The sequence below is a fragment of the Copadichromis virginalis genome, linkage group LG1 (assembly GCF_057382275.1).
Source record: "Copadichromis virginalis isolate Kocher_CV1m ecotype Utaka linkage group LG1, C_Virginalis_male_GT1.1, whole genome shotgun sequence".
Classification (NCBI taxonomy): Eukaryota; Metazoa; Chordata; class Actinopteri; order Cichliformes; family Cichlidae; genus Copadichromis; species Copadichromis virginalis.
This window is the reverse complement of record NC_140618.1, coordinates 30,650,226-30,670,212: the sequence shown is the minus strand read 5'-3', so window position 1 is coordinate 30,670,212 and position 19,987 is coordinate 30,650,226. Positions and strand designations below refer to the sequence as shown.

General features: G+C 41.3%; 1 protein-coding gene across 1 annotated transcript in view; it reads right to left on the bottom strand.

Moving 5' to 3' along the window:
* adamts7 (a disintegrin-like and metallopeptidase (reprolysin type) with thrombospondin type 1 motif, 7) overlaps positions 1-19,987 on the bottom strand; it is a 94,820-nt gene that overhangs the window by 45,545 nt on the left and 29,288 nt on the right. Inside the window, exons 8-13 of the mRNA XM_085458984.1 lie at positions 19,200-19,343; positions 9,199-9,343; positions 5,072-5,164; positions 4,396-4,541; positions 2,018-2,187; positions 1,786-1,919 (exon numbers count right to left, since the gene is read on the bottom strand). Coding sequence (XP_085315110.1) covers positions 1,786-1,919; positions 2,018-2,187; positions 4,396-4,541; positions 5,072-5,164; positions 9,199-9,343; positions 19,200-19,343 — 832 coding nt within the window. The remainder of the gene's footprint in view (positions 1-1,785; positions 1,920-2,017; positions 2,188-4,395; positions 4,542-5,071; positions 5,165-9,198; positions 9,344-19,199; positions 19,344-19,987) is intronic.

Sequence of the window (19,987 nt, the reverse complement as noted above, 5' to 3'; positions counted from 1 at the left end):
GACTGCCTGGTTTATGGAAAGATCAAAAGTGCCGTCCTCCAAGCCTATGAACTGGTACCTGAGGCCTATAGGCAGCATTTTCGAGGGTTGGAGTTGGCGCAGGGACAGTCCTATCTTGACTTCGCCAGGGAGAAGGCGAGGCTCTTTGATAGGTGGTGTGCGGCAAGCCAGGTTAATGATGTGGGGTCCATACGTGAGCTTATGCTGGTGGAGGATTTTAAAAACTCTGTTCCTAAGTCTGTGGCCCTTTATTTAAGTGAACAGAGGGTTACAACTCTACAGCAAGCTGCCACCCTGGCAGATGAGTTTAAGCTGATTCATACAGCAAGTGCGGTAGGACAGGATATCCCTCTGCACTATAGCGCAGCCTGGACAGGTAAAAGTGGGCCAGCTAAGAAGGAAAATGCAGTTATGGTGTTAAGATCTAGGCCCAAACTGTGTTTTTTCTGTCACAAGCCTGGCCATGTGGTTGCCAATTGTGTCAAACTGGCACTCAAACAGAAAGCCCACTCAACACAAAAGGGGCCTGTTTTGAGAAAAGTCAGTCGTGGCTCTCAAACTGACAAGCTTGCCAGGCCTACGGAAAGGCTAAACCTGGAGCACAATTGCTCGGTAGCACCCCGTAATCGGTGTACGAGGCCAACTAACCCTGAGCTGCCGCTGGTTGATCCTTTCTCCGGTTCATGTTCAAAACCACCCTTCAGATCTGCACCCCTTGCTAACATAAATTTGACAAACCATGGGTTTGCATTTATGGGAGGGGGTGTTACGGCCCTAGCAGGGCCTCTCTCTCTCTCCTGAGGGTGCCTGTGTGGGCGTGTCCCACTACCTCCTACCTGAGATGCCACCTTTCCCTCCGGCGCAGCTGACTCCCATCAGCAATTAAGGGTATTTAAGCCCAGAGCAGGGTGAGCTCTGGGCCAGAGTGCCATTTGTGTGGGTACAGCTAGTGAGCTGAGTGTTTCTGCGGTGTTTCCAGCTGGTGAGCTGTGTTTCCCTCTTGTTGTCCATTTTCCTGATTGCTCCCTCTAGGTATTTAAACCCTGTGTTTCAGTGTGTCATGGTCGCGATCTCCCCCCATGTTGTAAATAAATAGTTTGTTGTAAATAGTTGTGAATGGGTTTGTCAATACTTTCGTTATGGGATACTTTCGTTTTGGGATTTTGGTGGAGAGCCTTAGTGGGGTTTTTTTCTGTGGGGTTTTTTTTTCTTTATTTTTACTTTTTTCGTGTTGCACTCCGGTTGCCTAGGCCGGGGTGTAACATATGGGGGCAAGTATTATGTGAATAATACTTGCTTTTTATGTTACGGAGAATAAATTTTTTTTGAATCAAAAACCACAAATGGGTCATCTTCGACAAAGAGAGTGTGGGTGTGTGACAAATGTCACAAAATGTCATGAAGTCAGAGACTGCTGTCCACTCGGTACCCAAATAGTGTGTTTCAATGACTGGCATTTTAGCCCAGGGCGATAGGCAAGAACAGGCTGCTATCTTAAGATAACAGCCTCCAGATTTGTTTCCCCGTCTTTCCTTCTTTCTTCTATTTTTTTTTTAATCAGCATGCTTATTGTGACCCAGAATGTCAAATGTACAAAATTCGCCAGCAGAGAAAACAAGACGAGCACCAACTCAGTTTACTGCATGAGCGACAAAGCACAAACGCAACAGAAGAAAAAAGATTCCCATCAATCAATACAAAGTTTTTTCAGTCAAAAGAAGAAACACCTTCAAACCTGAGGACTATATATATATATATATATAATGCCTTGTATTGCTTTAATACCTTACAAATGCTGTTGATGCATATATCTCGCTTTTTGTTGCCTTCATAACAAGGCGTCCCATCAATGACAGCATCGCGCATCTTCTCAGAAAAGTTTTCATTCAGTGGACGGCAGTGCAGCTCACAGGGGTTCACTGTTTTCAGAGAGAGAAGCGGTAACAAAGTGTTGGCGTGAAAATGGAAATTTAAAAAACAGAAGCAACAGCGGCTGACTCAAATTTAATCCGCTCACCCGTGTTGATGACTGCCTCCCACTTGTAGAACTTGCCCTTGTATGGCTGACTGTTGAAGTGACTACACTGGATGTCCCTGAACGTGGGCAGGTGATGAAGACAAGGTGTGGTGTTACAGATCTTGTATCTCTGTCGCTCTCCCAGACAATACTTCCCTCTGTACCTAGGACTACAGAACAGGGAACAATGTTATTTGAATGCTTTTGTACTTTTTTTTTTTTTTTTTTTTGAACAAGCATAGGAAGCATTTGTCTCTGAAGCACAGAACCAGTAGACAAGCAGCGGGTAAATTTAGACATTACAAAGGCCTATTAGAATAGGCCACATAAACATGTGAATAACAATTATGGGTTCGCGGCATAAAAAGGAAGTTTACACTTTTATCTAATCACCCTAAGATTGTTCACCTGTCCAATTTTATGAAACAAGCAGTCAAATGTACAGAATATACTTATTTGCATTTTCACTGCCAGGCTTTAGCAGAGCTTCAAATATGTTTCTCAGTTTTGGTGAATAGCAAAAACATTGCATGTTTAAATCTTTGCAATGAAACTACTGTAAGAACTGGGGTTCTGCAGTTAATTACGTTTATCGTCTATCGGAATATTACATGACATCATCCTTTGCTGACATTACAACATTTGCTGACATCCTGTTGACATATTCCAGTTATTGGATTTTCAATTCCACAATTACATATTCAATTATATATTTAAAAGAAATTACGCAGCTTAACCCAGATCACCTATAGAGCATGAAACTGATCTGCTGCACATAGAGAGCTTTTAGATCAGCTATAAATGCAAAACTACAGGGCGGGCCATTTATATGGATACACCGTAATAACATGGGAATGGTTGGTGATATTAAAGTCCTGCTTGTGGCACATTAGTATATGTGAGGGGGCAAACTCCTCAAGATGGGTGGTGACCATGGTGGCCATTTAGAAGTCGGCCATCTTGGATACAACTTTTGTTTTTCCAATAGGAAGAGGGCCATGTGACACATCAAACTTATTGGTAATGTCACAAGAAAAACAATGGTGTGCTTGGTTTCAACGTAACTTTACAATAAATACACATATTATAAGAATTTTATATAAAACAGTTGCCTGCATATGAATTTTGATAATTATATTTTATTTGAGTTCAAAAATATTTTTTACTTTTACAAAGAAAAAAACAAAATCGCTCCATGTATTTTTCCTACTTATACAGAACTAGTCTTTGCTCGTCTTATGTGTAGGGTTGAAAAGTCACATGCCTTCACCTTCAGTTTCACTCTGCCTCACTGCCCAAACCCATCTCAGGTCAAATAAGAGCTCAAAGCCTTAACATCAAGACTTTTCTACATTTCGGTATCGAACCGGATCCTTAAATCACTTCACAGAGTTCAGAAGTTGTGTTTACTCTGCAGAGTCACACACAGATCTGCCTGTACGAGCTCATCCTCACCAGAATGCGATCCAGGTTTACTGCAGCTACGCAAGGTTACCTACAGGATCTATGTGTGCACTTAGCCATATGGCAACAGTATAACTTCAGTAATTAGTTACAGCTGTTAAGTATTACTGACACAGAGATCTGACTGATGAGGATCATTGTTGTAAATGTACGCAATGTACAAACAACCGCTACAGAGTTACACAGCAGGTGTCCACACACTGAGTCCTAACATTTAATGCCATTAACATGAAAATATCCTTTTGATGTTAATACAACTAATTAAAGTAATTTTTTCTTGTTTATTTTTTTTGTTCAAAGTCAGCATTTGGAACAAGGATTATTGTTTTATTACTGTGTAGCATAACCAGATATAATGCATGACCTCAATTAATCTAAAGTAACTACTACCCTAATAATAAAGGCATGCATATATATCCAGTATGATGTATTGTTTGGATTCTTTTGTTCCAAATTAATCCACAGAAGGCTACAGGAGAATGAAAATGTATGAATTATTGCTGCTACTTTCATTATTTACACATCAATCAAATTACACTGTGGTGTTTTTTTGTTATTATTTTATTTTTTGCTCAGAATCGGTTCGCCTCTTCATTTTACTCATTACTGTCTGAAAGTGTGTCTTCTTGGTAAAAACAAGCAGCACTCTGTTTTACAGGACTCTACTAATAAAAACATGATGTAATTTTTTTAAATAGTATTTTTTTGGGCATTTTTGCTTTTGTTGGCAGGAAAAATCAAAGAAAGAATAGGAGGAAGACGTGCAGGCAAGAGCTGTGTTATAGCCGTGCGGCATATAAACACCTACAGCTTACTTTAAATTTAATCAAAGGATCAGTGTTTGTGTTCTTTTCTTCTACAAAAAAGGAAAATATCAGGACTGCATGCACTAAATAAATATCTAGGAGTCTTACACTGGGTTATCACACTCTCTTTCAGCGCTCTGGACACCAACACCACAGGTCCTCGAACAGGCTGACCACGGGCTCCAGGACGCCCAGCCGCCATTTATAATCTCAGGGTAATATCCAACTGCAACGCACTGCCCACCAAAGCACCACTAATGACAAAGGACACAAAAGTTTCATCATTAAATACATGAGCACAAAAGAAAGAGTTCCATTGTTTTGTTCTGGTAAGATCATAAGACAGTTTGAACTCAACATTTTCAGTTTTCTCTTGTGTATTTTGTCTTCTAAGTAATGCGGATGATGGAAAAGTGGGAGTACTCTTGCTCCATTGATTTAGTGTTATTTACTACATTGAATATGACACAAGATGTGTCAGTAAAAAAATTCACGCGTATAGCTTTTACACTCCTTTCTTTGAGGAATAGAAATTTAAACAACTATTTGCAGGAATGGGCGTTGACTTTCTAAGGATGCTTCACCAATCAGACTGTCCTGTTTCCATATGTTGACTCCAATATTCTCAGTCAAACAAAGATACAAATCAATACTGCAAACAGAAAAGACTACCCAGATACAAAACTCTTCTTCCTAGATATAAAAAACTGATAGTTGTCAACACCAATATAAGCAATCTCATCACGATCATCTTCCTGTCTCGGTCATGAGAGGAAAAACTCACTTTGTCCTCCCCACAACTTGTTCCATCCACAGCCCCATCCAGCTTTGAGTGGCAGGTTGTTCCCACAGTGCACCACAGAGTGCTGCATACATTCTGGAAGAGCAAATAAAGATTAATATCTCACACCCACAGCACTTTTTTTTTGCTTGCTTTTCATATATTTTTAGAGTACATCACACAAGTAAATACTGTATAAAAATAGTGGACAGGCATAACTATTGCATTTTACTGAAAATGTTGCATGTAAGAATGTTGATTAATTTTCATATTGCCTTGCAGATAATGCGTGTTTGATGCTCTTCTATGAGTAACTGGATTTGCTAGCATCTTATCTTATATGCCAAATATCCATATTTTTAACTGTAGTTCAAAATAATATTATTAATAACGATAGATGACGCCTACAGCCACTCATAAAGCTTAATGTTTGCTCTTGCTCTGAGTGATAAGATGTGTCCTCTCTTCAGACACGGCAGATCAGATGAGGATTACCGGCTGCAGCTATCCAGCAGGGATGCCTGATATCGACTTCTTCTAGAAATGCACCACAGTGCCTTATATGAACGGATTTCTATTCTTTCACTCTGTCATCCATTATGCATCATATACTTCTGAATGAATTTACAATACCATTACTGAGAGTTAACCTGATGTCCATGTCCTGACTTTGTCTTAAAAAAACCCAAAAAACTAAATTATAATTGACTTATTAAAATATGTTTGTTTGCCTGGTCCAAAAACTAAGAACTCTTAATCAGGTGGCTCGGCCAAGCAATCCTCAGAACTCCAATGTTGATCAGATATAAAAATCAATGAGCCTTAGAAATATCTGGCTGATCAACCCTGATTTCAGCTAAGCTGAACATCCCCTATAGCGACAGCATCATATTTCCTGTACAAACATGTTCAGCTTCACAGCCAGCCTCTGACAAGTGAGTGTGTTCCCCAGAATTGTTAACTCTTCTGTAATGCTGGTCATGCTGTATGCTCTGACAGTGTGAAAGGAACTCTGACCTGCATTTGCACAAATAATCAATCCAACGACCTACAGAGGTGGAAATTTATAGCTGATAACACACCAAAAGGTCAAAAATATCTAGGAGGTCCCCGACTGATTGGTCCAACTGTCTTGACCCTTTCCCCTTTGCATCTCTTGACATTTGTGATGAATATGTGGACAACACGATTATGATGTAGACATTTCTGAGATTTCAGCTTCTGAAACACTCAGGTTCTTACCTGGTTAAGTCACAGTTAAAACCAAGGAAAGACTAACAAAGGCATGCATAATTAATTCTCAACACAGAGATAAACTTCTAAGGGAAATGGAAAAGTGACAGCGACTGATAATCCCTTAATGGATGAAATTTGAAAGACTTGCGCTTTCAAAAATACAACCTGGATTAGAATCCTGGACTTCGCCACGTTTAGCTTTCAGCATGCAATGTCATACAAAAAGCGCAGAGAGTCAATACAAAAACCCCCCCAGCAACCTCTCAAATTATTCAATCTGTCTGAATCGAGCAATATATGTAATGTATATGTATGTATATGTCTTTATCTCAAAGCAATTGAGACTTCCTTGAGAATGACCCGAACTACTTTGAAAGGTCTAAAAACCCAAAACCTCAAATGTGTGATGCCAGAACAGGTTTGATTTGCACCGCACAACTAAAACATTTTTTAAGGAAACATTTAACTCAAAATCAAGTACAAGTGACAAATATTGTGCATTTTTGTGTGTGTTGATATCGTATAATAAACAAGTATGAATTTAATATTTAAAAACACAGACCATTTCATGCGTTAGGTGGCCCCAGATTCCTCTAAATATACCATTTTATAAACAGCAGTCATTCCATGAAAAGTCTGTCAGTGTTAACATTAATGCATGTGATTACAAGAAAACTCAGGGCACTCCAAGAGCTATGTAAACAAGCTGTAAAAAAAGAAAAGGGATTTGTTGAATTTTCATAACAGTAGGCTGTAGGTGTTGTAAATCTCTAGGCCTCCCACAGTCGTTTTTCCAGTCAGGATGGCGCTTGTAAAATCCACACACTTTACTGCTCTTGCATTGTTCGTATAAAGAAAATGCATGTGTGTGGTCCTCATCTGTCCAGTCTTTTCAAGAACCTGTTGCTTGAGGCTGTATAGGATTTATTTATATGCGTTCCCAGACATAAAGAACAGCAGCCCTGCTAAACTTTGAAGGACTCAAATAATACATCACATTTATTTTGCACAAAAAAATCTCCCCATGAAGAGCTGTTTTTTTCTTCCTCTTTGTCAAAAAAGGTGGGAGGGAAACAATGCCAAGTGAGTGCCGGACACACAAATGCCCAAAGGAGCAAGACTTCCCTGCTGGCTGGATCATTTGCTGCATGTCATTCCACTATTGTGTCTTCATGTGTTCCCTGACTAAATAAAAGCATAAATGTATTATTTTCCTTACCAAAGTTAGATAAATTGGCTTTACCGGTGTTAATGAAATAGAAAAATATAGCACTTGCTGTGGTTCTAAATTAAAGGTTAAAAAAACAGAAGCAAAGTACAAAAAGCTCAAGCCATTGATTTTCAGTCCTTTATAATTAGCACACCTCAGCCTCGTCTCCCAGTTTCCCCTCCTTATGAATGGCTTCTTGACAGCCTCCCTTCCACTGAGACCATTTCTGGTGAGGCTTCAGTGAACAGTAGATGGATAAATTCAAGAGCCAGATGCATTTCTCAGGTCTATATAAATAGACTATATAAATAAAATTGAATTGAATTGAATTGAGGTCCTGTGTCAGGTCTTTTGTGAATTTGTTCCCATGTCTCAAGAACAAGACTACATTGTTCATCTACTGTAGATATTTTTTTAGGCCTTCCACTTTATTTTTTCTCCTCCAATAGTCCAGTTTCCTCAAATCCTTTTAAAGACCCACTGGACATCATGCAGTGATATACCAAGTTCTCTGTTAGGTTGTCTGTTATGCACAGACAACACTGGTTCAGCCTTTGTATACTTGAATGATTCATTGGTCAGTGTTAAATAACTTAAGAAGCAAGGAAACCAAAACAAAAGGTCAGGTCAGGTACAAACAGAAGAAGGACTCACCTTGTCTATGCACTATCAGCGACACACTATGTTAGATTCAGTCTTCTCTTCTTTTTGTAGCAACACACTACTTTCCTGCAGTACAATACTGTTCAACTGATGCTCACGAGGGTATGGTACCACGGTGTGCTGCCACACTGCCTTTATGCAGACAGAGGGGTTTGTAAGTAATCCAGAAAAGTTGGCGTGCCTGTAGGAATTAGTAGCGCCAGTTTTCAAGGCTTGATCAGCCTCCATTGCTGCAGAACAGATTTAAATTGTTAACATATTTTGCGTTCCCTGAAAAAGGCCTTTTTGTATGATTCAGAAATGTAAATTATTTTGAAGTTTTGGAGCTTTGAAGCTATTCATTGGACTTGAACGACTTGATTTGCAATAAATAACTGGAAAAATTGAGGTGTTCCAAAACTTTTGACCGGTAGTGTATGTATGTTTACACAACGTAAATGTCGTGGACACAAAATTAAAGCAGCCACATGGAAGAACTCAATAAATATTAAACTGACTGATACCACAGTTATTTTAAAATGGCTGTTTAGTCCATTTAGATTAGTTCTTTAGGCTATTTTTTCGCCTTGTGTGTTATTAAAAGGTTATAACTGTAATCAACACATTGTTATTTCATTGCACTCAGGGGAATGAGGTTAAAGAAACGCAGAAATTGGTGCAGAGCGGAGAATGTTTTCCTTATATGTTCTCTTAGTTTAATTCAAGCCGACAGACAGTTCTGAGGAATGGCCAAAGATATTGCCAAAGTCAGTTTATGTGGGGTAATATTTTAAATCACACTATTGTGGTTTAATGTCCTTAAAATTTGTCAGAAATAAGACAGTAAAACCAAGGAAAAAGATGGATGTATAGTGCATAGAAAAGAAACTCATGTCAAGAAAGAACAGAAGATCTAAAAGCTCTTACTGAATCAGGGAACAGTCGTTAAGGTTTTGGGGTTGATCAAAAACATCATAAGAACATTTTTAAGGATTACGGGACAAAGACTATCATTTAATTGTGTAATTTTAGAGAATCTTACATCCATGTCATCACAGAGCAGGGATCCTGATCCATACTGGAGCCGACACTGATGGACAGCACTGTACAGAACGCCGGGAAGCACCGTAGATAGAGACAACCTATCCTTCACCGGGGCATCATCGAGGCACCAGCCCCAGCCACGGCTGTGAGGGAGGAGGAAGGTAGAAGTTAGAGAAAAGAACGAAATGATCGCAGTTTATAAAAATGTCAGCGGCTGTGGAGTATAGTACAACTTTTCTGATTTCTTTATATAGGTGACTGAAGCAAATGTACAATAACAAAGGCTACATTGGTTATTACTAAACCCTGAGGGTTTCATTTATTGATTGTTTTTAGGAAACAACATGCCGAACGTACAAATTTTGACAGGTTATAGCTTTAAAAACTTAATGTGGGAGTAACACTAGCCCTTGCACAACTCAGTGGCTATACAAATACCTACAAACGACAACTTAGATGAGGGCACTGTAATTAAAAGGCGGAAACGTTTCAGAAAACCACAGTTGATACACAGCTACAAAGCCCATCTGAATATAATAATCAACTGCAGGCATATATTCTCTGCATGACATTTCATTCAAAAGAGCATTTCTCTTTCCCACTCCATCCACAGCTTGACAATCAACGTGCGAGTGTTTAATTATGTGATTACAGCAGTCAAGTATAATTATAGACTCCAACAGAAAAATTATTTACAGGCATCACAGTGTCAAGTGGAAGATGAGGAGAAAGATAAGTGATTTGGTTTACTTCGTCCTGTATTTTGTTTTTAGTAACACAAGAATTTCGAGCCCCATGAAGGTAATGCAAAGAAGGATGCTCAGAGTAAGGTCATCTTCCTCTACTACTCCTTGTTACGACCCGTCTAGGGCCAGGCCATAACATGAGCGAGGCACTCGTTTCCCCCCCAAGACCCAAGCAGTCACACGAAACAAATCCGTTAGATATGAGGTGATTTATTTACAATGTGAATAAAGAGAACCAAAACGGGAGTGTCAACACTTCAGGGTGAGCCAAGGCCAAAACAATAAACAAAACAAACCTACACAAATCCCGCACCCCTGACCTTACCAAAACAAAGTCAAAAATAAAGACAGAGTCTGACCTCCTTAACTAACTCAAAACAGGAGAAAACGGGTGATCAAAAGAAACGGCAGCTCACCCCTACCCACTCCACTTCCACAACTTTCAAGCGTATACTGCAGCCAGCGGCTACCACAGGACTACTGCTGGGTGATGAGGAGAAACGCGAGGACCTCTCCCGCTGTAGCACTCCAGACTCCTTTTAATGGGCGGGTCCTCCAGCTGGATCCAATCACGCCGGGGCAGTATATCCACGCACCAATCGGAACAGGGCCCTGGCACAGCTAAATTAACATAGAAAAAAAAACACAACACCTGCACAAACAAACACATGGACATACAAGTTCGTAACACCCCCTTCCATAAGAATTAAACAATCCTCCTATTGTTTAATTCCTGAACTACAAAATTGCTCTCGACAGGGCGTCCGTGATGACATTTTCTGTCCCTTTCTTATGCTTGATCTGCAGGTTGAAGTCTTGCAAAAGAAGGGACCAACGCATAAGTCTCTGATTTGAGTTTTGCATCTGGGAGAGAAATACCAATGGGTTATGGTCAGTGAACACTTGAACAGGGATAGAGCTGGATCCGATATACACCTCGAAATGCTGTAGGGCTAACAACAAGGCAAGGGCTTCCTTTTCAATAGTACTGTAGTTCATCTGATGTTTGTTGAATTTTTTTGAGAAGTAACAAATTGGGCGATCCACGCCGCAATGGTCCTCCTGCATAAGGACAGCTCCTGCACCAGCCGCACTAGCGTCAACCTCGAGCTTGAAAGGGGACATGAAATTTGGTGCCGTAAGAACAGGGGAACTGCACAGTAATGCTTTCGCAGACTCGAAAGCAGTCTGACAAACAGGCGTCCACACAAAAGGCTTCACCGGACTGATCAAATCGGTGAGAGGAACGACAACAGTGGCAAAGTTCTTACAAAAACCTCTGTAATAACCACACATTCCTAGAAATCGGCGCAGCGCCCTTCTCGTTTGTGGGACTGGAAACTCAACGATCGCCTGTATTTTCGCGGTCACCGGCAGTATCTGTCCCTGACCCACCTGTTTTCCCAGATATGTGATGGTGGCTCTGCCAAATTCACATTTGGCTAGGTTTAGTGTAAGCGAGGCTTTCTGAAAACGGCTGAAAACGAGGGAGAGTGTTTGTAAGTGGTCAGACCAGGTGGATGAGTAAATGACAACATCATCCAAGTAGGCATCGCAGTTATTCACGCCCGCCAGTACTTTGGCCATAAGGCGCTGGAAAGTAGCGGGTGCATTACGCAACCCAAACGGCATAACCGTGTACTGGAGAAAATGATCTGGCGTGACAAAAGCAGATATTTCAGAGGCTCTGGGAGTTAAAGGTACTTGCCAGTAACCTTTTAACAGATCAAGTTTGGTTACAAAAGATGCCGATCCCACTCTATCAATACAATCCTCCATTCTAGGAAGAGGAAATGAATCAGGTTTGGTAACAGCGTTAACTTTTCTGTAATCATTACAAAACCGAGGAGTGTTGTCAGGTTTTGGTACTAGCACACACGGTGAACTCCATGCGCTGGCGCTCGGAAAGGCTAAACCGTGTTCTAAGAGATAGTCAACTTCCTTCTGCATTATCGCTCTTTTCACTGGGTTCACTCGATAAGCATGCTGCTTAATCGGTTTATGTCCTTCCACGTCAATGTCGTGGCACAGGACAGCAGTTTGACGAGGATGGTCAGAAAAGAGTGATAAATTATCCTCTATCAGATCAGTGATGTCAGCTCGAGTGGGTTCAGACAAGTGGAATAAATATGTTTCTATATCGTTTAAGATCTCCGAATTTTTCAATCGGCCGCTACCCAGCGCTTCACTTTTCTGGAGTAGCCCGTCATCAGAGGGTTCATAAGGAGAAACAACACTAGCGGCGCACACTGGAGACGGCGCACCCGAAGGACTCCTCGAGTGATACGATTTTAACATATTAATATGACAAACCCTAGACTTTCTCCGGCGGTCTGGGGTCTGGATCACATAATTGTTGTCACTGAGTTTCTGTTCCACCACATATGGGCCAGCGAACTGAGCTAATAAACTGGACCCTACCACAGGCAGCAACACCAACACTTTCTCTCCCGGCTGAAAACTTCTACGAACAGCCTTTTTGTCATAACGAGCTTTCATTTTTGCCTGCGTATGTGACAGATTTTCTCGAGCTAACTGACATGCAAGGTGAAGGTTTTCCCGAAGTCCGCTAACATAATCCAGAACATTATGCTGGGTTTCAGAAGTTTCTGATAACCACTTCTCCTTCAGAAGGCGGAGGGGACCGCGGACCACGTGTCCAAACACCAGATCCATCGGACTGAATCCCAAGGATTCCTGAGTGGTTTCTCTGACGGCAAACAACAATAAGATAAGATAAGATAAGATAACCTTTATTAGTCCCACACGTGGGAAATTTGTTTTGTCACAGCAGGAAGTGGACAGTGCAAAAGTTATGAGGCAAAAATTAGAATACAATAAGAATAAATACAGTACACAACTGTACAGAATAGAATAAAATAAAATACTATATACAGTAGAATAAAATAAAATAAATATACAATAAGATAAAAATAGAATACAAATACAATAACGGCAGACCCAATAACGGCAGACCCTCATCCCATTCTCTATCCGACTCTGCGCAGAACTTGCGCAGCATAGCTTTGAGGGTTTGATGGAATCTCTCCAGAGCACCTTGACTTTCTGGGTGGTATGGACTGGATTTTACATGTTTTAGGTGCAACTCCTCCACAACCTGTGCAAACACTTTTGAAGTAAAATTCGTTCCTTGGTCTGTTTGAATAACCTTTGGAAGCCCGAAAGTAGAGAAAAACTTAAGTAGTGCTTTTATCACCGGTTTTGCTTTCAGCGTGCGTAGTGGAATTGCCTCCGGGAACCTTGTTGCTGAACACATTATTGTTAGTATGTATTGGTGTCCGGATTTAGTTTTTGGCAGGGGACCCACACAATCCAATATTACTTTTTCAAACAGCTCACCTATTACTGGAATAGGATGTAACGGAGCAGGTGGGATGGGTCTGTTAGGTTTCCCCGCCATCTGACATGTGCTACAGGTACGGCAATATGCCACCACATCAGCTTTCAACCCTGGCCAAAAGAAGTTGCGCAACACCCGATGATAAGTTTTGTTCACCCCAAGATGTCCAGCCATGCTGGCATCATGCGCTAAGCTAAGCACCTGCCCTCGATGTGGCTTCGGCACCACCACCTGCGTAGCACCAGGCAAACCACACCGGTCAGAGGACCACCTCCTCATAAGAACTCCATCTTGCACAAAATAAGAAGTGGGAGATTCACTTCCTGCACTCTTAGCTGCAGATAGAAAACAGGGAGCCAGTGATGAGTCATTCTGCTGAGCAGTTATCAATGCATCCCTATTCAATTTCTCATCCAGCTCTGGCATCAGTTTTGTTACATCATTTCCGCTTCCTATTCTGCCACTCTCACGGCTGGGAGATTTTCTTTCGTCTAGCGTCGCCATAAACGTGTCAGCAACATCCACAACATCATCAAATTTGCGCGATTGCGCACGAGTAATAGCACAAACAGGAAACACACTTGATAAAGGGGCGGCAACATCAGTGACAGAAGAAATAGGCGTTTCCACCACTTCAGGCGGTGGAAAAACTGTTCCCCCAGCCAAGTCATTTCCTAGAATAAATGAAACCCCTTTAATAGGCAACTGGGAACTCACCGCAACTTTAACATGCCCCGTTTTCACGGGCGAATGCAAATGTACTTTGTGTAACGGCGCCCGAAGAACGCTCATCTTAATTCCCCAAACCAACACATCTGAATCACAAGCAGTTTTATCTGACAATGGCAGTACACTATCCAACATAAACAACTGATGCGCACCTGTGTCCCGAAGAATAGTAACAGGCACTTTATCCCTCTCTTCTCCCGTCACAGAAACAAAGCCTTTCGTGATAAATGGTTTAAAACGTGGCTCTATTTCCACATCCGCATGGTGCAAATCACGGGTGAGAGTGGAATGCGATTTAGGCAAAGGGACAACTTTGATGAGACCTACGCCCGCTGGATTTTTAGAGCCTTTGCGCTGCTCTTTCCTCCGGAGCGCAGGACAGACAGCGATCAGGTGTCTGGGTTCGCGACAATAAAAATAGTCGCGATTAACACCATCCTCCTGTCTATCTTTCAGTCCTATCTTTGGTGACTTTATTTTCCTTTCCTGTCCCACCCTGATATTCTGTGAGACAGCGGCTGAAAATATAGTTTTGTGGGTGAGAGTAAACTCATCAGCCATCACTGCCGCTTTAGCAAGTGAGGTCACCTTTTGCTCATTCAGATAAATGACTACTTGGTCCGGCAAACATTTTTTGAATTCCTCTAACAAAAGAAGCTCTTTCAGCCCCTCGAGATCCTTTACTTTACTGGCCTGCAACCATCGTTCAAACAAGCGACTCTTTTCACGGGCAAACTCCACAAATGTCTGATTGGCGGTTTTTTCACACTTCCTAAATCTTTGACGGTAGGCTTCTGGGACGAGCTCATATGCCTGCAACACAGTCTTCTTCATGATGTCATAATCCAGGCTATCTTCAATTGATAAACTGATACACACCTCCTGGGCTTTGCCAACCAGTTTGCATTGCAACAGCAGCGGCCAAAATTCCTTCGGCCAGCTTAACGCGGCCGCTATACGCTCAAAAGCGTTAAAATAGGAATCCACTTCGGCCTCATGAAACGGGGGAACCAGTTTAACGTGCTTAGTGATGTCAAAACCTGTTGGGACAGCGGTGGACGTACCAGGATGACTAGAGGCAGATGTGGAGGGCTTTCGCTCCAGCTCCAAAGCTCTGACACGGAGGTGCATTGCTTGTACCTCAAGCTCTTTAGCACGGGTTTCCACCTCCCTTATACGGAGGGTCAAACGGAGATCTTCCGTAGACCGCCCCGCCAGGGGTTCCCCGGCCGTACCAGACCCAGCTGCTTCAATCTTTGCCCCAGCAGCATCAGAGTCCGCCTCGGCTGCATCAGAGTCCGCCTCGGCTGCATCAGAGTCCGCCTCGGCTGGTAGCACGTTAACAGGCCCTTTGGCATCCGGCCCCGGCTCAGCCTCCGGAGCCACCTTCACACCCCCGCCATCAGGCTGCTCTACAGCTGCCTTCGGGGCAGGAAGGATGCCTCGCTCCACCAGCTCTGCACACAAAGCGTCCCTAACCTCCGCTTTGCGGGCACCATAGGACACTTGAATATCATAACAACTAGCAATAATAAGCAAATCCGCTTTCCTGCACTTCACTATTTTATCCCATGAAGGTGAAGTAACAAAATCATCCAAAGAAAACTCCATAATTCCACACACCTACCACCCCCACACCCAAGAAAACCGCCAACAGACCAAACACACGCGAAAACCCACAGAAAAAGGCAGAGGACGAGTCCCCAATTCATGTTACGACCCGTCTAGGGCCAGGCCATAACATGAGCGAGGCACACTTTAATGGGCGGGTCCTCCAGCTGGATCCAATCACGCCGGGGCAGTATATCCACGCACCAATCGGAACAGGGCCCTGGCACAGCTAAATTAACATAGAAAAAAAACACAACACCTGCACAAACAAACACATGGACATACAAGTTCGTAACACTCCTCTACTAGTAAGTTTTATACTTACTAGTTTTCTACTAGTTACTAGCAGATCTACTCAATCGTCTCACACTGGTTTCCAACGAGCAGAATGAGAGGTTCACATCATATATGTCCAGCCAACAAATCTTGCATCATTTTAGGAAACTCTACTTATCCTAACCAATCACTAAAATATATAGAGCTTGAACACTTGGCAACACTTGGCCTATGTTAGCCTGGCGATGGCGCTAAATAGCTAATTGATAGTGCTCCTGTCAAGCTTGTTGGACCACGTGTTTTTCAGCTAAAAACCCCTCTATATCATGACAATAGCAGACAAATCCATCAAAATCCTGGTTTAAGAGTGTCGGCCAAGGAAAAAAGTTGTTTGATGTACGGATGAATCACTTTGATTCTTTGGATCTGTCGATTTAAATTGACCAGGACTTTGATCTCTGCGAAGATAAAGTTGTGATGATGTTAAGTAATGTGAGCTTTAGCTACATCTATGGTCAAGCTGCTAAATAACTGCATTTAAAACTGCATTTCCCAACCTTCATATACTGACACTCGAAAACCAAAAATAACAGTTCTGCTTTAGTGAACCCAAAAGAGTTGTCCTGCATTGGTCTTTAATGCTTTAATCAAAATGGTAATAAGCATGTGAACTGGCTAATGAGATTAAATGGTAAATGACTGGTACTTATACTTTTCTACTCCAACTGAGCACTCAAAGCACTCAAGAGAGTCAAACAATCTCATGTATGTGCAGTAGCAGAAAAAAAGAAAAGAAAAAACATATACACAATAGAAAGATGAAAAGTGGCCTCTGTCACATTACAACAAGTAGTTTCATTCAGTCTTTGATGTCTCCAGAGTTGCTGTCTTTACCAACCAGTCAGGTTGCAGCTTACATCAAAGTCTGTCCAGATTCATAATAAATTTAGCTGTTTTCACACATGCACTTCAGGCTTGAACTTTTTCAGACGTAACCCTGCTTAACTGCACATGAGAACATGAATGAGTTTTAAGTAACTTGGTTCCTGCGTGCTCTGCTCAGGTACCACCCCCCATAAAAATGCAGTTCAAGTCCTGTAAATCTGTGAAAGGGCAACACCTGGACCTAGTTGTGGAAAAATACTCTTTGTACATTACAAGTCAGCGCTTGCAATTTGACAGAGGTCACTTGTTTTTTGCCCAGTATGAGTAGAAAAGTGCTACAGAGGCAGCACCCCATTTACCATTTAATCACAGTTTTAGTGACACATGCTTATTATCTTTTTAAATTAAAGCTTTACAAACAAGTGAAGGATGACAGTTTTGGTTATTTACTTTTGTTATTTTTGATTTTCAAGTGTGTTTCCAGGCTGCATTATTTAAAAGCATAACTAGATACATGCAGCTAAAAATCATGTTACAAAGCTCACATTACTTAACACAGGGCCATCATAACTTTATCTTGATGGAGACTCTTATTTTAGCGCTAATAAAACACCAGCTCTTTCACCATCTAGAACTTTTAAGAATTCATAATTGAAAACAATGTAATTGTCAACAATCCAGTGTCCTTTATATATATATATATATCCATCCATCCATACACTGTTATGTGTGAGCTATCTTAGGGCTTCTTTCAGCAGTCTGGACATTTAAGCGAGGCTCTGTTTAGTAGCCCATCTATGTGATTATATCAGTCGTTAGCTCAGTGTGACCTTTCACTTTCTACATGAAATGACACCTACAGATCAGACCTCTGAAGCAGTGCGAGCTATGGAGGCCTGCTGGGACAAATGAAGCTATATATACAATAGAGGCTTTGTCTTTCAGTCAGCGGCAGAGACGTGGCAGAGAAAAATGGGGTGAGATGGGTAGAGTTAAGTGAATAAAATGGAAAGAAAAATAAAACCTCACGTTAACCATGATTTAATGCATTGTGGCTTTGAGCACAATGCTAAAATATATGCTAACACACTATAGTCAAAATATTGCAAAATACATATAGGCGAGTTTGTTTTGATTAAAACACATACTGACTGAACTAACTGGAAGTGCTGGTTTTAAGTGGTTTTAGACTTTTTTTCCCCACTTTAAACTATCTGTCATAAACAGACACACAAATAAACACATAACTCATATAAACACACAAACCACTGGCTTTTGTGCCGCAAACTCCCACAAGTGTAAATATCACCGTGAACTCCCACAGTGGAGTCAAGAAGACGATACTGTCAAGTAGCTGAACACCCACTAAATGAATTCCAGATGCTCGGAGCAAAGAAACTGGGGCAGTTATGGTGAAATATTTCAGACGTTCAGCACATGTGCTGCTGAAGCAAGAATCAAGTCTTTGATGGTAGCAGCTGTCTGTACAGCTGAGAGACACTGGCAGACTGTAGTGTAAAAGTAGCCAGATGGTGGAACGTATGATGGGGTATACAGCCATATACTGAAAGTTACACTATTGAGTATACATTGTTTTTATCAAATACTATTATCAATAATTTAATAATATTGAGTATAAGTTAATATTGGCAAGACAAGTCCAAAAACTGCACAGTTCAACAGGAACATTGCAAAACTGATATCAGTACATGATGTAAAAAGCTCACTAAAGACTGTCACAGACAGAAATGTCTGTTTCAAAATCCATTTAAACAAAGCGTTGATTCAAGAAAAAGAAGTACTCTATTTAGGCTTTTACTCAACTTCATCACATATGAATTACTGACTGTCCAGTGAGCTTTAAATGAAGTTAGAAGTCACAGTTACTAGTCCTGGGTCACTATTTGACTATCAGATGTAGAAGAGAGGTGGGTTAGAGGGCCTTTTTTTAATGTCAGTCACTAAAGTAAGTGGGTGGCATTAACTGTGCTGCTGAACTTAAGGGGTTTAACAATGAGGTGGCCATTGCCCTTCAATAGAAATAATTTTCTAAGATAACATTGCCACAGTAATAAAAGCATTCAGCAGTGAAGAACAGCCTCTCTTCTGTACTAATGTGAAAAGCCATTATTACCCAAAGGGCTCTAATGTTAAAGGTCATTTGAAACAGTGTTATGTAACTTATTTTCAGTGTATCTTGGTCAGGAAGTTTTATTATGTAGTGATGGTTTAGTTTTGTGATCTGCTAATGGTTCTAGATGTTGGTGACAGATGACAGCAAACAGGGAAACTGCAGGGAAATCCAAAAATGTTTAGGGCACGTGAATCCTCAAGCCTATATACATGTATGTTACACAGCAGCACAGTCATACAGAACAAACAGGCACTCACTCTAGGAAGCGGGTGATGTATTGGCGACTGCAGCGTGACCACCTGGGCAAAGAGGTGCCGTACAGGAGCTGTGGAGACATGACGAAAGGTCGTTTCCCAACGGGTTCACAGTCATTACCGCTGCCATCATGCTGAATCCCAAAACTGTGATAAAAAGGATTCACAAAAAAAGGGAAAAAAGTGAGGGGGCACAGCATGTAACATGTATATCAAGGCAAAGCGCCGCATGTGTAGTATAACAAAGAATTATGAGCACTCGACATGTTTAAAATACATCAAAACAGGCAGAACTTGTGTTTTTTTATTCATGTAACCTTTGTTTATCCAGGTAGTCCCACTGAGACTTAATGTCTCATTTACAAGAGACACAGAGTTTCTTTCTTCTTGCAGAGAGCATGACTACACAAACATTACTTATGTGAATATGATGAGGAAAAGGCCATTCACCCCTTCTTTTTAGCCTGAATTTCTTTTTCTCTTCATCTGGAGCTCTAGGATCTATTTTCTTAGATACTACCATTGCACCCTGAGAGAGAAAGTGAAAAGCAATAGATTTAAAATTATAGGGCGCTGCCAAATACAGAAAAGTTTACGAGCGCTTAGTACTTTTCAAGGTTGAGAATAGTAATGCCAATGAAAACTTCAGCGATGACTGGCTGCAAGTTTTTCAACATCTGATGGATGTCGATTAAGAAAAATCCGCTTCTTTCAAGTACAGCAAATGCATTTCATCATCATTTTCTAGGAATTAATTTTTAAAGGAAATTGGGGTTTTAACATGTAACTTC